At 42.3% G+C, this 20,388-nt stretch overlaps 1 protein-coding gene across 2 annotated transcripts in view; it reads left to right on the plus strand.

Moving 5' to 3' along the window:
* Window positions 1-887: 887 nt before the first annotated feature.
* GUCY1A2 (guanylate cyclase 1 soluble subunit alpha 2) overlaps window positions 888-20,388 on the plus strand; it is a 151,977-nt gene continuing 132,476 nt past the window's right edge. For both annotated transcript variants that reach the window (XM_036392816.2, XM_036392824.1), the window contains exons 1-3: window positions 888-1,142; window positions 15,333-15,394; window positions 15,870-15,991. In XM_036392816.2, coding sequence (XP_036248709.1) covers window positions 888-1,142; window positions 15,333-15,394; window positions 15,870-15,991 — 439 coding nt within the window. The remainder of the gene's footprint in view (window positions 1,143-15,332; window positions 15,395-15,869; window positions 15,992-20,388) is intronic.

Below are 20,388 nucleotides of genomic sequence, written 5' to 3' on the forward strand. Positions count from 1 at the left end.
AAGCAGATGGCCGGCATCCTCTCTCCCCAGTTTTTAAAATTATTCATTTCTTAAGCTTCAGCTTCCCTAACGTCATTTCAAAAGTTCGCTGGCGGGGAGGGCTGGCAGGGAGCGCGTACCGGCTTTCCCGGCCGCTGGAGCTGCCAGGGAGCTGTCCAGCACCGCGGCGGGACTGGCGGCGGCGGGGCGGCAGCCACGGGAGGGCCCCGGGATCGTCCCCATTCTCCGCGCTGGCACCGCCGCTCCCCGCGGAGCCGTGCGCGGGTACCGGGCCACCTCCCCGCTTCCCCCAGCCCAGCTCCAAAGCTCCAAAGCGCAGAGCGGAGCGCCTTGCCGCCCTCCCGGCAGCCGGCAGCGGCTGCGCGCCGGCCCTGCCCTCAGCCCTGCCCTCGGCCCGCCCCGCCGGGCGCCGGGGGCATCTCCGCGGCGCGGGGCAGCGGGGCCGCGGGGAGCGGGGCCGAGCGCGACAGGCGGCGAGCGGGGCGGGGGAGGCGGGAGGAGGTGGAGGAGGAGGAGGGGGAAAGGGCTCCAAACAACACGTGATCCCCGCGGAGCAGCGAGGGAGCCGGGGGAGGGGAGAGCGGGGCGGGCGGCCGAGGCAGAGGAGGGCAGCAGCCACCGCGGTCGCCGCCGCCGCCGCTTTAAAGGCTCTCGGCGCGGCGCGGCGCGGCACCCGCGCTCCCGGCCCGGCGCGGAGAGCCGCGGAGCGGGGCAGCGCCGCGGTCTGCGCTGGCCCCGGCGCGGCGGCTCCGCCGCTGCCTCCCGCCCGCCCAGGGGCACCCGCGGCCATGCGAGGCGGCCGCCCCCGCGCCCGCCCAGCTCGGCGCTGCCCGCCGCGGCTGCCCGCCGCCCCGCGCTGAGCCCGCCGCCGGCCCGCCCGCGGCACCATGTCCCGCCGCAAGATCTCGTCAGAGTCCTTCAGCTCGCTGGGCTCGGACTGCCCGGAGACTAGCCCCGAGGAGGAGGGCGAGTGTCCCCTGTCCCGCCTCTGCTGGAACGGCAGCCGCAGCCCCCCCGGCCCCGCTGACATCCCCTTCGCCGCCGCCGCCGCGGCCAGCGCCGGAGCGCGCCGCGCTCCGCGCCGCCGGCGGGTCAACCTGGACTCGCTGGGCGAGAGCATCCGCCGGCTGACGGCCCCCGCGGTGAGTGAGTGCCCCGCGCCCGGCCCCCGCCCCCGCCGCTGCCCCGGGGCTCGGGTCCCTGTCGGGAGAGAGGCGGCGGTGCCCGCGCCCCCCTCCCGGGTGGTCCCGCCGGGTGGCTGGAGCCCGCTGCCTCTCCGTGCCCGCTCCGGCTGCCGGCTGCCAGCCCCGCAGACCTGCGGGAGTGCCGCTGCCGGCGGCCCGGTGCTGGAAATCGGGTCGGGAGTCACGCTTAGGCGCAGCTGCCGCTTTGGCTGGGTTTATCGTTTCTGCCGAGTCCCTCTTTGAATAAAATCAGAGCAATAAAGTGCTTATCACTGGTACTAGCGACCGGTTTTTTTCTTATTTTTTTATTATATAAAAAGTTACATCTGTGTGATGCATGGCGTGCACGTTGTTCCTGAACAGTGAGGGAATGTGAACTTCTTACATTTGTAGGGCTTCCCTGTACTGAATAGGGTAAAACAAAACAAAGTTCCGGCTATGTGTTCAGAAATATTTCAGCAACAGATTTCCCTGTGCCTCCTGGATGCGCAGACATTACTGACAGGTCAGTTTCTTTAAAGCAGAATTTGAAATCCACGACTTAATGATTGCCTAGATAGCTGCACCTGTAGTTAAGAGTCAGGGACCCATTGTCTGTGTGCTGTTAACATCAGGAGCGAATTCAGGTAGAGCCTGTAACATATGCTGGTAAGACTGAAAACAGTGTCTCAGGAGTTCTTGTAGATTAGTGTAAAAAAGAAGGTTTTTCTCCAGCCTTTTTGTTATGATTGTGCTATGCTCCTGTACATACATCTGTGATCACTGCTAAAATTTCCTCCTGAAGTTTCAGCTGCAACTGAATGTTTGTTTGGGCTCTGAGATAGTTTAATGTATTAAAGCATGAAACGTTAATGGCAACAAGTAGTGTAATGTGCAGGGCAACTGTATCTGCTATTGTGCCATCAGATCATCTTTTTTCATATTACTAGGCAGCTCTGGAAATTCCGTTTGAGTCTCATCACCATCAACACTCAGTTTTCATTGGTTTTAATATACTCTTTTCTGTTTGGAGTTTAAGTGCTGGACAGGAGTTGATAGGGTGTTTAATGGGGGAAGTTTTAGTGCATTAAATAGCTAATAGTCGTCCAGCTGCAGTTAAGACTTTTCTTTCCCATTGATTTTTTTCCCTCTCCACTGGGAATCTGGTCTTGTAATGCTGATATTAATAGATGATATTTCAGGTGACCTGTCTTGTTTTAGTATATTAAAAAAAAGAGAAGCTATTTAATTTGATAGTAATGCAATGGTATAATTAGAGCATATGTTACCCCAAATATTTGAAGTATTCAGAAGTAGTTCAGCGCAGCATTTTGAGATAACCTTAGTATTTGTGTTTTCTAAGCTTTGACTGTTATTTCCTGTGTTATGTTGCTATAAGAGACAATTACAGCTTTACATATAAGTTGTTGAATTTGTTTTCAAAATAAACACATTCCTTGAATTAAGACATTAATAAAAGTCTGATAGATCCAAGTCCTCTTTCTTCCCTGCTCGCAGAGAAATTTTGCTTAAGAATGCAAAAATTTCATCTAACATGGTTTTGATGTCCCAAACAACAGCTTTCATGGTTTCCCTGGGAGGTAATTACAGCAACCCTTGTTGCTAAAAAATAGGTTATTTAAGAATCTTAATGTGATACACATTACTTAAAATTTCCCTTTTTATCTTGGCATCCTAACTACAGCTTCATTCCCATCTTACTCAGTTTGGCATAAATTAATGTCATTAAGTCAAAGAAGTCTTCTTGTCCTAGTCTTGGTTTAGGGAAAGAACCAAGTCCCCTGCCTTTCTATTTTTCACTCAGAGAAACCACTGTTCAGATGCTTTGTTATTTTGGTGCTTTCTTACTGAGCTCTGTGATACTGAATATATGCCTTCATGCAACAAGTCAAGTTGCCATATGTCTAACACTTTGGATCTGATTATTTTTTCACATCTACTGATATAAATCAGGAATAACTTTAATTAGAAGTAAAAAAACCCCACTTTGATTTAATAGGATTCATTTATGTTGTTTGTTAAATTAGAAGGGAGCACTGGCAGATGTTCTTTCTAAACAAAAAGCTCTAATACTTTTTTATAGATGTAGATAGATCCTCATTCCATTCTACTATAGATGGGGGTCTCTGTTAAGTATATAAACATATCTGTGTGCATACAGATGTCTATACTGTGTATCTAGCCTGGAAGGTCTAACATTGTCTCTTCAAACATGAATGCAGCAGTTCTTTGTCCTCATTCCAGCTTTCAAAGTTGAAGGATGCTACAGGTTCCTGATGTTTATACTTAGCTGTAGATTTTTGTGCTTTCCTTCAGCAATGACTAGGATTGAATACTCAGTGAAACATTGTTTTGTGTTTTCACTGAAGAAAAATTCTGTGTGTGTATTTAATACTACTGTACCATGCAGAGAGTTCTAAGTGGTACCAGGAGCTACTGAGAGCTGCTCTGGGGATGTGGAGAGCATTGAACAGAATAGGAAGGTGCATCCAAGGGGAAAAAGAGCTTTGGGCACCCAAGAGGGGTGTCTGTAGGGCAGAGCAGCAAGAAGGCTTCATTTTAGGAGTGGTAGTGCAAAAATGTGTACGAAATGTTTCTCCTGTGCAATTCATTCATGAGTTAGTACAGCTGTACTGTCAGTTGTACCAGATTCTGTACACAGAAATGCAGTAATGAGATATTCAAGATATATTACACTAAAATACAGTGAAAACAAGTTACTGCATTTTTTAATCATTTGTAATCTTGTAATCTCAATTTTAGCTGAGTATGACTTTGCACAAACATTACTTTTTGTGGAACTGTGGAAAAATATCAGAAAGTGAGCCTTACTGCGTTGCAGCATTGAATCCACCCCATTCTCCTTGCTCCCGGACAACAGCTTCTAGCACTTTCCAGCAGGCATGATATTCCACCTTTTCTCTTATATTGATTATTGGAGATTTTTTTCCTGCAGTAGTTACACTAGAGGATGGTGGCACCTGATCCCTCTTTCGGCACGGGTTCATTTTATGTTCCTGTGGGTTTGTAAATGTTCCTTGACGTGCCTGGATGGGTGAAGGATTGCTACTGTTTATCTGGAATGTGCTCACTGCAAGCCCCCTCTTTTCTGAGTCCCAGAACTAGAAGGATGATAGGGCTCACGTCCCACCGAAACAGCTCTGTATTTTGGGGAAAAGTTTGTGGTGAGACTTCCATCCACACCCCACCGCTGCCATTTGTGAGTAAGCTGTGCTGGGGAAGCAGGGTGCACCAGGCAGGGAGGCAGAGCAGCAACAATGCAAGGAGAGGCAGCTCTTTTGTCTCAGCTTCACTCAGCAAACTAACTGTGCATGTGCTGAACATGTCACCAAGCTGCTGCCCTGCTGCCTCCCACAGTTTGCTGTGTAGCCAAGTGCCCTGGCATCAGAAGGGTGGAGGCACAGCCTTCCATGGGGCCGGGGAGCTGTGCTCAGCACCTGGGTGTGATGATGATGGTGGTTGGCGGGACCAAACTTTGCTGCCCAGCGCATTAAACTCCGGGCTCTGCACACAGCTCTTGTGGCTCCATCGGCTCACAAGGTCCTGGCAATAGTGCTCCCTGCAGAATGCCCCATGACTGTCCCTGCCCTCTCACAGCCTTTGATCCCTGTGATGTTCCCACGGGGCTGAGTAATTGTGAAGGCAGCTCCTAAGCATTCTAACATGTTCCTAAATCATGTTCCTGACAGAACACAGATGTCCCTCTGTCCTCCTTCATCTGAACCGCTGTCGAATGGTCTTTGGTTATGCACTCTGATCAGAGAAATCTGGAGCCAGATCCAGCTGCTCCCAAAACAAACAGTTGCCCTTGTCACCAGGCTGGGTTCAGTTTATTGGAGATAAATAATAAAATGTTGGGAACTTAATAGGGACATTGATTTATGACCTTGTTTTTAAGAAATAACGTGGTAATTATATGTACATCACAATCAAATTTAATGATACATTCTCCTTTTGATTCCAGCTTTGTTATTGAGTTCCATTTTAAAGGATTTTACACCCACAAAGACATACATTTTGATTAATTATAAGTAGAGAACATGATATTATATGCTATTCATTATCAAAATAATATTTTCTGCCCTTAGGAGCTCTACTATAGGAGAACAGTATCCTGGCACCAGTTGGCATAGATTGAGTCTTTAAAAGTGCAGTTTAGTATGTTACTGAATTCTAGTTCCTTGCAGCAATTTTCAGTTTTGCTTCAGTTCTATTTTGACTTGTATCCAATACCAGGCTGAAAATAGAATCTAAATCAGAAAAACATAATTTGTCACTGATTTGAAAAGTCAAATACTCTGCTCCCATCTAAGAGGCATAGGCTGTCCGTAAAGGAGCTGAGAGTGACCGAGTGTGCATTCAGAGGAGTCTGTGTACCCCTAAGCACTGCACTGATCTTTCTGAAACACAAATTACAGCACAACACAGCATTAAACTGACTAACACTTCAATTTGATTTTATTTTCTGAAAGGCCAATGTAACGCATCGCTTACAAAACTGTTAAGTGAAAATCACTTCTGCTACACTTTTCTGTTCGCTTAGAATTATTTCTGCTATTCTTTAAATGCCCAGTTCAGAACACATTAATGTAAGAACACTTTTTTTCCTGTGTTATTTAGGAAGCTGCTATTGGCTGCCGCCAAATAGTTTGAATTTAAGAACTGTCTTTTTGAATGCAGCCCTTTCCCTGCCAGTGGAAGAAAAGTGAATGTAAAGGCAGTCATTTATGTTGGTGTGTAGGCTATGACTTATGTCACAGAACTACTGTAACTTCAAATTGCTTAATTGCAAGTGAATCCTCCAGTGAGCGGAGGTGGGCTTTTGGCAGAGAAGTTGCAATGTAGCAGCTTATATCAAACGTGGCTCCATCATAAACCTCTACCACTTAGTGTCCATGAGTACTACTCCTTTTACTAGCTTTTTACTTCTACTCCCTTAACAAGCTGCTGCCACTAGCAGGAGAGGTAGCAAATTGATTTTTGCATAAGATTTTGGAAAGATTTTGCACAAGTATTCTGAGCTCTTAATGGCTTACATTAACACATTGTGTATAGCTAAGCTCGGCTGTTGTAGAAATGACTTGTGCCTGTCTTACTGAATAAAATAAGGTAATGTCAAATGATACCCATATCACTGCTGTGATGATCTTATTCACTTAGTAGCCCAGGCTGGATAAGCTTCTTATATGAGTAACAACCTTCTCAAGAATGTGGGTGTGAAGCATGAAAATGGTGAAGAGAGGCACATTCTATGAGAAACTTTTAATTTCTCATTTCAGCAGGCAAGCAGAATGATTTTTTTTGAAAGTATAATAAAACCAGACTTTTACCGAGTATCTTCCAAATTAACCTAGGCAAAAGTCGGTTATACAGAAGGTCATGCAAGCAGTCTGTAGTCAATCAATCTGTTATTTCATAGCTTGAAATGGAGTTGTGATGTCTTAAACAAGAACATTCAGGAAAATATCATCAATATAAGCACCACAGTGGGTTTTAGTTGTTTTTCTTGCTCAGCAGTTTAACATGTGATGCAAAGAAAATTCAGCTTCAGCAAATAAATACTAAAAAAAAATTATCTGGCCAAGGGCCTGCAGCATTGTATTGACCTTGATGAAATTTTATTGAGTGTAAGTTTAAGTATTTGACATGTAATGCTTAGACCAGTCACAGTAATATTGGCTTTCTTAATATTTGTGGTGTTTCAGGCTGAATCTTAACTTCTCTTCAGTGCTTGGAGAAAACGTGTCTTGGAAGCATTCATAGGTTGCAGACATGTTTGCTGCCTGGAAGCAGTGAGCATATCCCTGCTGTGGAATAGGCTTTGCCCATGGGCAGATCAGGTCTGCTGGCTGGCAGAGCAGAGCATGGCAGCACTAGTGGTGATCCCACAAAATTGATCTAAATTGCTTTGCACTTCCTCTGCCTCTCCCCTGGCCAGAGTGTGCAGGTGCAAATAGAGAAAGATGTAAGGGAGATGAGAATGTCATGATCATTAATAGATGCCCCTACAAAAGCAGTGAGCCATCATGGCTGCATCAAAATGAGCATGCATGCCTTTCATTTGAAACTGTTTGAGCAGAGCCATTTACCACCTCACAGCAGTTGGTTGTACTCTGATAAAATGCAAAATGTTAATACAGAAGAAAGCCTTCTCTTGCCTTCTACCTCTTGTGCTAATGTTAAAGGCTGCTATGAAGTGCTTTCAGTAAAAGAAGTTATTCCATCTTGTATCCAGATTTTTCTGTATGTGTCGGTTTGCCAACTCTCAAACTAAGTTTCAGAATGAAGATTAAAAACATCTGTGGTTTGTCCATAGGTTTCAAAGGGATAAATACCTATGCAGAGCTGCATATGAAATTAGGTCCAGTTACACTGGGGAAATTGGTTCTTCTTCTATCGCAGCAGAAGAAAAATCCTTGAAAAGGACCGACCTATAAAGCTTTTCATTTCCTATCAGTCTGCTGGAGTAGCATGGATGATTTTATGTAGTAGATATCAGTTGCATTAAAAGATGAACAGGTAGCATTAGTAATAGATCATCTATTATAATCTTACTGAGCACATTCTCTCTGCAGCACAGAACAGTTTTTCTGTCCATTTTAGACCAGGCTGAAATTCAGAGATTAAAAAAGTGATTGCAGCTGGTGTTGCAGGGGATAGCACCCTGAGATATTTATCCTTCACTGTCAAGGAGTTAGGCTAGATGATCTAATAGGCAATTTCCATCCTTAATATCTGTGATTCTTCTAGCTGAAAGGCAGCTGGGGATGCAGAACTTACAATTTCTAGTCATTATTTAGCTCTGCTTTATTTCTTCACAGTGTTTGCATTGTTGCCATGAAATAGTATTGGGCAAAATTCTTAATCTCAATGCTGTTTATTAAATTAAGGCAATTCTCTGATGTGCACCAGCATTTCTCTGTGAAGAGGACCCCAGTTTGTATGAACTGAGGAGCAGAAATGTCTCAGTTTGCCTGCGAGATGCGCTGAGCTCGGGTGCTGCACCCTCGCACGGTCCTGTCTGGATCATTGTGAGCTGTTGCAGGCAGCTTGTTCTGCCTCCAGCTGTCAGTCACCCTGCCCTGGATCCCCAGACAGTCCACTCCTGGGGATTATGCATCTCCCTCTCTTGATACCGAATCTGCTGCTAGTCATGGAGGTCTGCAAGCAGAGGGTGCTTTCATCTGGAATTGGGAAGCTGGTCTTCATGAAGAAGATATATTTTTAGCTCAAATAGAAGCAGTTAAAAAAATAGGTGCACCCTAAAATGTTCAGAATCTAGAGAGCAGACCTATATTTTTTTTCCTGGTTATATTATCAAAAGCACTATTAAACCCCTAAAGATTATTTATTTTTTAAAATTTCAGATGATTGCTTATGTTGTGAAACTGTTTCTCCGATTTCTGTCCCCTATCATTCCATTCTTCAGCTGTTGGGAATGGGACTGGGAGAGTGCTGGCTGTGCAGGACCTGCTATGGAGTTTTCTTCCTTTCTGCACCATCAGAACATTGCTGGATGCCAAAGGAGTGTTCCTTTTCTTTTTCAGTTCTTCTTTTCCCTAGTCGCAGCAATTTCAATGCTTATCTCTCCACTGCTGGCACTTGGGAGTGTTGATAAATGTTTGTCTTCAACTGGAGCCTTGATTCTTTGTTTACAACCTCTTTAATTCAATATTTTGCAGACCAGAAGGACAGGGAGGGAACAGTTTTTCACTGCTTACATGATCATGGGGTAAATATTAAAAATACGCAGACGGAAAATGACTGTTTTGCCATTTATCTTCTTTTGGATGGGCCAGATGCACACCTGCTCGTGTGTGCTTAGAGATCTGCAGTCACCTAAGCACAAAGGCTTGACTAAAATTGGTTTTGAAATATGAAAAAAGAAATGGTTTTCATTTATGAATGATCACCAGCAGTGAATCTGGTGACTAAAATCATACACATCTGCTCAGTTTATGATTGAACACTTGAAAATTGAAGCATTTAAAACTTTCAGTGTCACAGTGCTGATTTGGCTGAGGTCCACAGGCTCTCCTGCATGCAGGGGTGCAGATTTCTCTGGGAAGGACTTTGCAACTCCCCAGGGCACAACACTGTGGGAGGGCCCCCTGACCCAATGAACATACTTGAAGAAATTCTGATAGAAGCAAAGTGGTTTCTAGCAGAGCCTGTTATGCTCTTCAATGCTTCAGTTTCCATGTTTAAAATTTTAAGCACTCAAGTTTTAACAGCATGACTGCTGAAGCCCTTCTGAAGCTCAGCTAGGAGCCACTTAGCTTTTCTGAGGAAAAAATATTTGCAACTTTGTTAGGGTTAAGGAGGAACTGTCTGTGTACCTGGCTGCTCTCTTGGCAGTGTTCTGTACAGCCCCTTTCTTCCCTAATTCCATCTGGGTATCTTAGGATGCAAAAGAAATGGCATGGAGAATTTGAAACTGCATTTATGTAAATTGAGACTGAGTCATCTGGGATACTGTGTGCAGTTCTGTCACCTCAGTGTGGGGTTTGTCTGTCCTTACCTAAACATTTTAAGATGTCGAAGTCTGTAGCAATCAATCAATGTCTCTTCTAGACAAAAGAAAGAAATGGGTATTTATAAAGACTGAGTCCTCAGGCACGTATTAGATGCCAACCAGAGGATTAAATGAATCACTGTGGGTGCCTGCAGTTGGGCAGATGAGCCCTACCGTTTATTTCCAAAGGTGTTGCAATCAAATGAAAGACATTTCAGAGCAACAGAAGATGGCTAGAGAATAGGCTAAAATCTCTGTACTCTGAGAAGATTGGAAAGTTTATGTTTGATTGCCTTAGGAAAGACATTTGTAAGAAGGGATGCAGTTAAAGTGGAAGTTCTTTTCCCCTTTGCCTTGAAAATTGAGGCAATGAAGCTGCAAGAAGAGAAAACTGAACTCAGAAAAAGAAAAAGGCCCCACAGTTTAAACTAGAATCCTTTTCCAAAAGAAGTTGTCTGAATTTAAAAATCAGGAATATTTCAAGTTCATTTAGCCAAATGTCTTCATATAGATTTTCTCCAGTTAGTCATAAACGGAGTTTTTGAGGAACTATTACTCCTCTATCTTCCGGACTTGAACAAGTTTTGCACTACTGGAGAGCAGGATGAGATCTAGCAGGAAGGGCACATTTCTCTAGGAGTGCATCCTCTGAACAGTGGTGGCTGGCAGAGTGACAGTGGCTGTCGTGGCAGGGCTGCCACCGCCGGCATTGCTGCCTGGTGGTGCCAAAGGCCGGGCACTCTGGTCAGAGAGCAGTGAGGTGCCAGGGGGAAGAGCTGTCGTAGATACTGAGGGAGGATGGACAGATCTTAGTCTGTCTTGGGCCCTGCGGAGCCAAGAACCTGAGCTCCATGTTGAAAGGAAGGAGAGAAAAATAGAGATAAGATTTGAGAGTCAAGGGTGGAAATTTTCAAGAATGAGAAGGCTGGAGGTTGGTTACTGCTGACAGCATAATTAAGACCCCTGTTCCACCTGTGATTCATCAGGTACAGAGAAGGTAAAGTGCCCTGTGAAGAGGTGAGAGAGATGACCTCCCTCCCTTCAGATGAGGCAGTAGATCCAGCAGAGCCTCAGCCCTTAGAAGGTTCCAGAAGAGGAGGGTGGTAGGTATCAGAAGCTCTCTCCTGAGGAGACAGAAGCCCTCGTGTGCCAGCCTGCTGTGCTGTCACAGGAGGTTTGCTGCTTGCCAAGAGCTCTCACATGAGCCTTGTAAAGAGGCTGCCAAAGCTTGTTTGTCTCCGTTGCTCATCCATGTGGGCACCCCTGATGCAGCCAGGGAAGACCTTGAGGAGTCAGGAGTGACTACATGGCTCTGAGTGCAAGGGTGAAGGGTGCAGGTGCCCAGCTGGGGTCTCCTCACTCCTGCTGGTGGAGGGGGGAAGTCTCTGGCTGGTGCAGGCACATCTAGCAGGAAGTCTGTAGCTGTGATGGTGCTTTTGTTTGCCAGGCTGTGATCTCCAGGGACATGGGGTATGCTCTGAGGAGCAAGGACTGCTGAGCAAAGTGATCTGAGGTCATCTCCAATTGGCTGCACAGCCTTGTGAAGGCGGCTTTAAATGATACTGATTGGGAAAGGGGCTTTGCTCTCTGAAGAAGAGGGTGAGCAGAAAGATGCAGTCTATAGCTGAACTGAGCAGGGTATGTAGGGAAGATGGAGCCAGGCTTTCCTTGGGGGTACAGAATGGAAGAAGGATGAGAGGCAAAAAAGCTGAAAGATGGGAGTTTAAAATCAGAATTATGGAAAGAAATGAGATGTCATGAGGGTCCAGATGCTGGCCAGATGCTGGCACAGGTTTTCCAGAGAGGTTGTGAGATTGCCATTCTTGGAGAAGCTCAAAACTTGTCTGAAGAACCAGTTTTTAACTCAAACCACTTTGAATAGGATGTTGGTCTAGGAGACCTCCAGAGGTTCTTTCAAACCAATATGACTTATTGATTCAGTAATTTTTTACAAATTATTCTGACACATTAGGGTTAGCCATGCACTGATGTCTGAATTCAGAGTTATTTTAGTGAAGTCCTCTATTCTTTGCCATGCAAGAGATCAATCTGAGTATCTCCAGTGTTTCCTTATACCTTACATGTCATCATACCATATGGAGCTTGGATGTGATCTGGTATGGCAACCCTTGGATTAATTTACAGTTAGGAATAACAAGAATTTGTTTTACTTTGATTTGTCCTTAGGCACATGAACAGATGTGACTACTCCTCTTGTGATGCATACAAATATTAGTCAATCATCATAATCAAAATGAATTGTTGACATTTAATTGTTTAGGTAATAGTCCCTGGCTTATATTTACATTAAATCCTGTAGTTTTAAGTATCCATGAAACTTTACAATCTCTTCAGTAAATAAGTGGCACTGAGCACCTAAATGGCATAACAGTGGAGGAGGTATATGGTTAAAGGCTGTCTTTTACCTCCTTAAGTGGCAGAACTCTGTTTCTGGGAGAGGTCATGTGTGCCATGCTGCTAGGAGAAGGTTTAGCTATTTTGCCTCCATCCAGTCTTGTTACTGAATTTAAAAAAAAGAAAAAGAAAAGAGGTGGAAATGTTTTCCTGCTCATTCTCTGTCTCATGAGCAAGGCATTAGCAGTAGTGGAAGAAGCAGTGCCCCAAACTGCCCTTGTAGGCAAACAGGTGTCATATCTCTTCTCACTGTTTTGTTTAGACATGGCCCTGGTTACAGAATTACATTTGTAGCAAAATGACATTCACCATTGATGAAATACAGCAAACTGAGAAGGTGAGCATAGTGACTCTAACAATGCACAGCAACGTGCCATTATAATTCTTGTCTGAGAAGAAGAAAGACTTTGTGACTCTTGGATCAGTTTTCATTCTGGCTCTGAGCGCATTACATTGAGCTCTGTTTATGACCCATGTTTTAATAGTAAATCCTATTTCTGTCTGTACTTAATTTCTAGGATTTGATAGGAGTTGCCAGTGAAAAGTGGTGTGAGTTCATGGGGTTGTTTAGAATTGTCTGACAACAGCTAGGAAACTGATTTAGCTTTCAGGAGAGAAAGTTAACATGGGGATTTTTTTTTCCATTCAGCACTGCAGGAGAAGGGATGTTTACCACTGAAATAAGTTCAGGACTAGGAGATTGCTTGTACTGTGAAATCTTGAGGTAGTCGAAATGATTTTTCCCTGGTTAAGGAGTGCAGTATGTGTCCAGGTATGAGAAGGACAAAGACAATCTGTGGATGATTGCTCAGGTGCTCTAAGCTGCAAAACTTCTTGAGAAGACAAGAAGCTGTTTTTCTTCCTCTCTGCCATGATACCAAGCATTGCTGCATTCCATATTCTTGCTGTAAAAGCACTTTGGGACAACCAGAATGGAGATTTAATTTAGCAATCAAACATTTCTATTATTCCCTATTTCGTGTCAGAGGAGTTGCTGGTGGAATACTGATATTCTGTGTGGAGGGAGTGGGGTTGAGGGAAATGCTGTATGGAGATGGGAAATGGCAGCTCTCACTTCTTTGCTTAAAGCTATTCTGCTTTGCTTTGGTGCTGCTGTGAGGAAATACATCTCTTCTAGATGTAAAGAGTGGATTTTTCTGCCTTCTGAGCAGAGGAAAGCTTCTGAGTCTCAGCGAGAACATGCCATTAAATATGTTTGCAGCCCATTAGGCCTGAATTAGGCCTGAAGCCTGAAGGCTTCAACATGTGTTGTACCATTGAGAAGGAGATGTTTTTTTGAAATGTGATGGTTTCACTCATATGGTGTTTCCATTGTGTTTTACAAGAGAACATGCAACTTTTAAAGCCTTTTGGCACAGGTAACTTAGTTCCCACAGAGAAGTAAAGTGATTACCTAATAGTGAGTTAACAAGAAAAACCTTTTCCAAGGTTTGCATCTATGTTGAGCTTTTTTTCTTGTTAATGGGATCACAGAATAGTTTAGGTTGGAAGGGACCTTTAAAGGTCCTAGAATGAGAAAGGTCCTGCTCATTCCCTAGAATGAGCAGGGGCATCTTCAGCCCAGAGAGAGCCCCATCCAACTTGACCTTGAATGTTTCCAGGAATGGGTCACCTACCACTTCCCTGGACAGTCTGTTCCAGTGTATCACCACCGTTGCTATAAATATCTTCTTTCTCATATCTAATCTAATTCTGTCCTCTTCTAGTTCTAAAACATTGCCCTTGTCCTACTGCAACAGGTCCGGCTAAAAAGCTTGTCCCCATCTTTCCTATAAGCCCTCTTATGCTCTTTTTGAGTGCATACATTTAAATTTTAATTTTTACAATTTAATTAATTAAATTGTTTAATACAAAAGTGTAGACGCTTTCTTACAGTTTTGCATTAGAAAATAAATTTTTTGCAGTCGTACAAACCTAGTGTAGCCTGGTATACAGTTTTTTCTTCCTGCTGTCATCAGGACAAACTCATGGGCAAGAGTTTGAGCAGAGTAGGAAGCTCAGCTCTTGAACTGCTGAATCTGTAGGTCAGTAAGCAAAATCTGAGACTTTCAAAGGTGATTGTGGTTTTAGAATGAGATTCCTCTAATTAAGGGGCATTTTGACTATTACTTTCTAAAACAATTAGGTGTCTGTTCCAAAAGGCAGGAAAAGACCAAACATCTCTAAAATTTCAGTGTGTGTTGTTGTGAGTCTGATCAAAATGTCCATGTGTACTTTTGATACAGAAGAAAAACTTATAACTCTAATTTGTGTATCTCTGTCTGAATTCTGGCACCAGGTCAAAATAGACAGGTGAAGAACCTCGGATTTGATACAAGCTAGTAATTTTTGAGGAATAACATTTTGTCATAAGTGACTTGGAAAATTCAAGAGAGGAAATTACATGGATATCACACGTCCTTTATTTGCCAAAAAATCTCTCATGAATTCATTCAAAATAATAGTAGCCTCAGCAGCTGTAATAGTAAAGAAAGAAAATAAACATTTATATACATAAAGAAAATAAACATTTATATACATAAGTATTTTGGTGAACACTGTAGTAGTGGTAATACTGCAAATAAAGACAATTATATACATATGTAGTTTGGTGAACACCTATTAAAGTGAAATAGCATAGAAGTGCTTGAAGCATGTCATGATTTTCTTCTGAAGAATTTGACTTTCTGGTAATCTGAAAGATGACTGAAGAGTTATAGCTTGTAGGAAAATAAGCCAAAATAAATTGCATCTTTATAATATTCTTTATTAGAAAATGCTCTAGGGAGCATATAGAGTTTAAAAATTCAATGCCTTTTCCTGGTGATACTTTCATCACAAAATAATGGCATTTTCTTGCAGACTATTTCAAATTAATTATTTTGAATTACTGAGATAGTTGGTGGGTGATAGTTTTTGAGAGCTGTTTTTGAGAGTGAAGTGGCTCCTTTGTTATGTGCAACTAGCCTTATGAGCAGTATTAATTATGCCGCATTGTAAAATTCTTCCTATTTAAATGGTGAAGTAAGATACAAGGAACGAATTATAATATTTAATATCTGTTGTTGCGATGGGCATATGGCAGGTAGAAGATAAAGAGAAGTAAAACTGAAGAAAAACAGTGTGTGAAAAGATCTGTTAATTGAACTGTGCTCCAATTCCCTAATCTCACAATTTTTAAAATTATTCTTCCGTAGCCTCAGACCATTCGGCAGACTCTTCAAAAGACACTGCAGTATTTTGAGCATCAAGTTATTGGGTAAGTGTTAATGTGAGGTGGGGAAAGGTGCATGGTAATGCTTTGCTCTGTGCTTTCCAATTCACAGCCTTCCATGATAAGCTTTTTAATTTAATTTTTAACTTTTTTCTCAAATTCTTAGAGATGCTTTGGAATAGCAATACGTAACCTGGATGTAAATGGTAAACTGCTGTTCAGTACAATCCCATCAGACGGCGACTACTCAATGAACTGGAATGTTTCTTATAAAAAGAGAATAGCAACTTCTTTTCAGTCATAGAATATCAGGTTGGAAAGGGACCTTAAAGCTCATCTAGTCCAACCTTTCTTGGCAGAAGTATGGTCTAGACAAGATAGCTCAGCACTCTGTCCAGCTGAATCTTCAAATTGCCCATCATGGGGCAATTAATTCTTCTTAATCCTTTGCCACCACTTCTGAAAGACATTTGTTGACTTTGCATTTGTATGAGTTGTTATAATTTTTTTTTTCCTGTAGTTACAGAGATGCAGAGAAGAATTTTCACAATATATCAAATAGATGCTCCTACACAGACTGCTCTGGCAATGAAGAAACTGAAGATGTCTCAGGAATTCTCCAGTGTACGGCTAATGTGCTTGGTATGTGTTTTTTCAAGGGAATTTGTTTCCTTTAGTTGCAAGGAAGGTTTGCTGACCATCCTAATGCCAACAATGCAACAAGAAATTTTTGCTCCAACCACAGAAATTTAGAATATAGGGAGCAGCATACCAGTGCACTGTTACTACATTTGCCTCCTTTTCTACATGCATTTTGAGCTTTTTAGACAATCCAGACATGATTTTCAGTGGAGGCAGTGAATGTGTATTGAGCAATACCCAGTGATTTGAGAAGTTTCAAAGGCTTTTGGCAAGTGGACTTGCTTCTGTGCAGGCCTTGGAATTATCTCTAGTGTTTTTATAGGGGTTCTGCAGGACAACAGACACTTTTATCTTCTGTGGGCCTGGTGGATGGAGGGCCTGAGAAACACCAGCAGGGTGTACCTGAGTCATGAAACATTCTGGAAACTTAGATTTTCTTCAGCAAGAGGCACAACACTGAAATCTGACTGTGTACGATAAGTGAAGATAAGTTTTAACTTTCCATGTCAGGGGAATATGGTGAGGTGATAGTCTGCTCATGTTCTGGTCTTTACCATTGTATCCTGATAACTTAAAATACTTTTGGAGGATATGCACTGTGTATCTGTCTTACTGCAAACTGTTAAGCAGATTTGGTGTGCTCTGTGAAACAGCAAACATGATCTAGTTTAGGGATGACTGTGTTTCACTGACATTCAAAATTTCAAAATGTTTTGGGTTTTTTTTTTTTTTTTTTTTGCTATCCAGTGCCTTATTCTGTAAAATGCTAGGTGCTGTCAGGGATATTCTGTGTGCCTTTAGCTGCTGCTAGAATGAGGTGGCATTTTGTATTTTGCATGTCACGGAGAGAATTTAGAACAATCAAATTCTAAATGTGTCCAGTGTTATTTACCTTTTCTTTTTTAATTCTAAAATATTTTCATGCTAGTTCTCTAAAACAAATATGAGTGATAAGGCAGAACTCATGCAAAGCAGAGACTTTTCATGTTATCAGGTGCATATTAATATTATAAAAAGCCAGACTAGACATTCAGTACTTGTTTCACCATGACACAAACTATGAGTTATAGAAAACAGTTATGAATAATTTTTCACCTTCATAGTGCCTTTAAAGCAGTATGTCAGTCCCTGTACCTCAGCATGGCTGAATAATGTGCAACCTGTTTCTTCAGTGGTATCCTCAAAATGCATGTTTATTAGGGGCAGATTGGGGCCAAAGTAGAGGGATAACATCTAAGCATTACTATCTTGGGGAACTATTAAAGTGGGCTTTGTTGAAAATTAGGTTGCAGAGACTTTTTCTTGGACAAGTTTGCCTCTTAAAGAAAGAGTTCTTAGCAAAAAAACCCACTTCAGTATGAGCAAAACCCTGAGATAATTTAAAAGCAATCCTTCTCCGTATCTGGGATAAGAACATAAGGGAATGAGCAGTAAACCCAACTTCTTTATTTTAATTATAGCTTCTATCACAACAGGGAAAAAATTAATGGAGGCTGTGTAATTAATTCCCACATACACAGTTATTTTTCTTGTTGAATAAAGATTGGTAAGATCGGCCTCTGTGAAAGAGGGATGTAACCACTGGGGTGTGTACCTGGAGCAAGTGGCATTGCTGAGACAGGAGGCAAGCATGAATCTGATTCTGATGAAGGCTAGAGAAACTGTTGAAGCAAATCTGGCTCTTAGTTCATTTATATGAGCAGTAAGAGACACTTGCTGTCTAGGGCTGGAAGAAAATGTTTCCTTAAAGATGATTAGAAGCATCTTCCTGCTCTCTGACCTTAGATACTGCCAACATGATTCACCTCTTCCAATCTCCTAACCACCTCTAAAAAAGTCATTTGGCATTCCTTATTCATCAGAAGACTGAAAATGCTGAGATCTCTGGTAAGCTTGGAAGACTGTGAGCAGATGCTTCACACTGTGGTCCTGGTGCTTGCGCTGCTCACAGGGAAGTGCTGACTGCAAGCTGTTCACTCAGCTCGGTGCATGTGATTTATCATGTATGAATGCTGCAATTTTCCTCCTGTCAAGTCAGCACTAAATTGTGTCACCATCTTCCTGCAGTGCAAGGACCTGGTTCTCCTTGTCTCCTTGCTGAGTCGCTCTGCTACAAGTCTAGACATCAGTACAAGTCTCCCTGCTTTAAATCACTGTAATGGAAGGAACCCATATCCATCAGATTCACATGCTGTAAACTGTGTGTGGTACCAGATCAGTCCCACTGTTTTCCTTTACAATGACAGCTTCTGAGGCTGTAGTATTTAATTTAACTTTCCATCCTTTCAAAAATAATCCAGACAGCTTCATGATAGACTCAGCTTTCATTAATTGGTGCGTGCATACTTTTACCGTGTCCTTCATAAGCATGTAGAAACAAAGAATCCTTTAGGTTGAAAAAGACCTTTTAAGATCATCAAGTCCAATTTTTAATGCAACACTGCCAAGTACACCACTAAACTGTGTTCAGAGGAGATTGACAGTATTGGTTTGAACCTATTTTAGAAATAAATGATAAGAGAAAGATGTCCATGATGAAGTATGTTATGTGGATTGCTACCACATTTCTTTCTTAGGTGACTATAAAGTTATACTGAGGTATGTTAGAGACAAAAGTTATATCTGGAGAGATTCCTTATTTGACCTTGGGCAAGTTTTTATTCTTTCTGTGCCTCAATTTCCCATCTGTATAATGGAGATAACAGGATTTTTGTAATCCTTTAAACCACATGTCAGTGCTATTCAGATTTCAACCTTCTTGAAGTAAAGACATTTTCATACCCTTTGTACATTCAGCATTTTGAACAATGACAGCAAATCTCGTTTGGGACTGCTTTTGTCCTCATGATTTAAAATAATTTGATTTCATGTAAGATTAGAATGTGCATTTTTACTTAAATGCTTCCAGAATAAAGCAGAAGACCTTCATGTAGCTGCAAATTAAAACTTTGGCAATGGGAATAGGAAATTACGGATAAAAACTTTTTTTTTTTTTGTAACTGCTATTAAGGAATTTATTCCGGGACATAAAACCTTCATGACCTATCTCCTGTTTATTTCTTTGGCAGATATTCAAAGAAAGTCTGTGCTACTGAGTTCTACAAAGCAGTAGAGAAATGCTCGATTTTCCTTTTTGAACCCCACTCAGTAGTTCCAATATATCACATGATATTTCTCACATCCCAAATGCACAAGTCAGATAAAAACTGTACAACCTTCACCTCACCTCATCCAAACACTCTTTTCAGACACTGCGAACAATTAGTGTAGCCTTTGTGAACGTGAACTATTTTTCACTCTTCAGTCCTTCACAAGGAAAAAAAAGAAAGGGAGCTTCATTAAGGCAGTTATCTGTCTTTTAAATGGCATCAATATTTCCTTTGGAGCCTCTTTGCATCTTGCTGAGGAGCTGTGTAATCTGTCCTCACTTTGATAGTAAAACTAATGAAAAGTAACCTAAATTCATAAAGTCATATAAAAAGAGCTGTTGTGCAAAATCTGCAAAGCAGAAGTAACTGTTCACACCCAGTCTCTAACGACATGGAAGAAGTGTTGTCTTTGAAAGCCCATTTGTGTATTTTAAACTGCAGTATCTAAATTGCATGTACTGCAGCACCATGTTAGATAAACTCTATAAATTACACTTGGTCACACAGTCTGAAGCTACAAATACACTTGTATCAGATCATGGTTTCAGCAGAAAGGCTGGAGAAGTAATTTTACCTATCTGACTTTCCATTGCTTAAGGCACAGAAAAAAAATCTCCTCCATTTTTTAAATTCAAGCAAATAATTTATACAACATAATTATTTTTTTCTCATAAAAATTCGGCTTAAAAAATGCACAGCACATATCAATGGCTAAGTCAGCTCTGCATGTAGACTCAAGTGTATTGCAAGAATTTTTCCTATAAGCATTTGTACCTTGTGGGATAATAATGCTCTTTCTTTTGATTTTGCTTCAGAGAGTGATGTGAAGAATTTGCTTGTCGGTTTATCTATCTGGGCATCTTCTGTTTGGAGGATGATATGGTGCAGTGGCAATTCCCTAGGGATTCCCTAATACCCTGATGATAAGTTTTATGGAATCCTGGCCCAGAGCCCTGTCCTGTCAGGGAGATAAATTGTGTTTCTGGATTCAGCTTCTCCAAGTCACCAAGGAGGAGGTGGAATCCATTGCTAGTGTAAGGTTTTAGAGAGTTCTTGCTCTGGGTGACATTTGCTTGTCACTACCAAAGAGAACATGCGCTGCAGGCTGCTTTATATAGGGCAGATCACTTCATGACTAAATATAACTTGCAGGGCTGATCCTTCATTTAGTACAAAGGGCATAATTCTATAAAAGTCATTTGTTCTCTGTACATTTGTCAAAGTTAAAGATCTGTGTTTCCTTTATGA

This window comes from Molothrus ater, chromosome 2 (assembly GCF_012460135.2).
Source record: "Molothrus ater isolate BHLD 08-10-18 breed brown headed cowbird chromosome 2, BPBGC_Mater_1.1, whole genome shotgun sequence".
NCBI lineage: Eukaryota > Metazoa > Chordata > Aves > Passeriformes > Icteridae > Molothrus > Molothrus ater.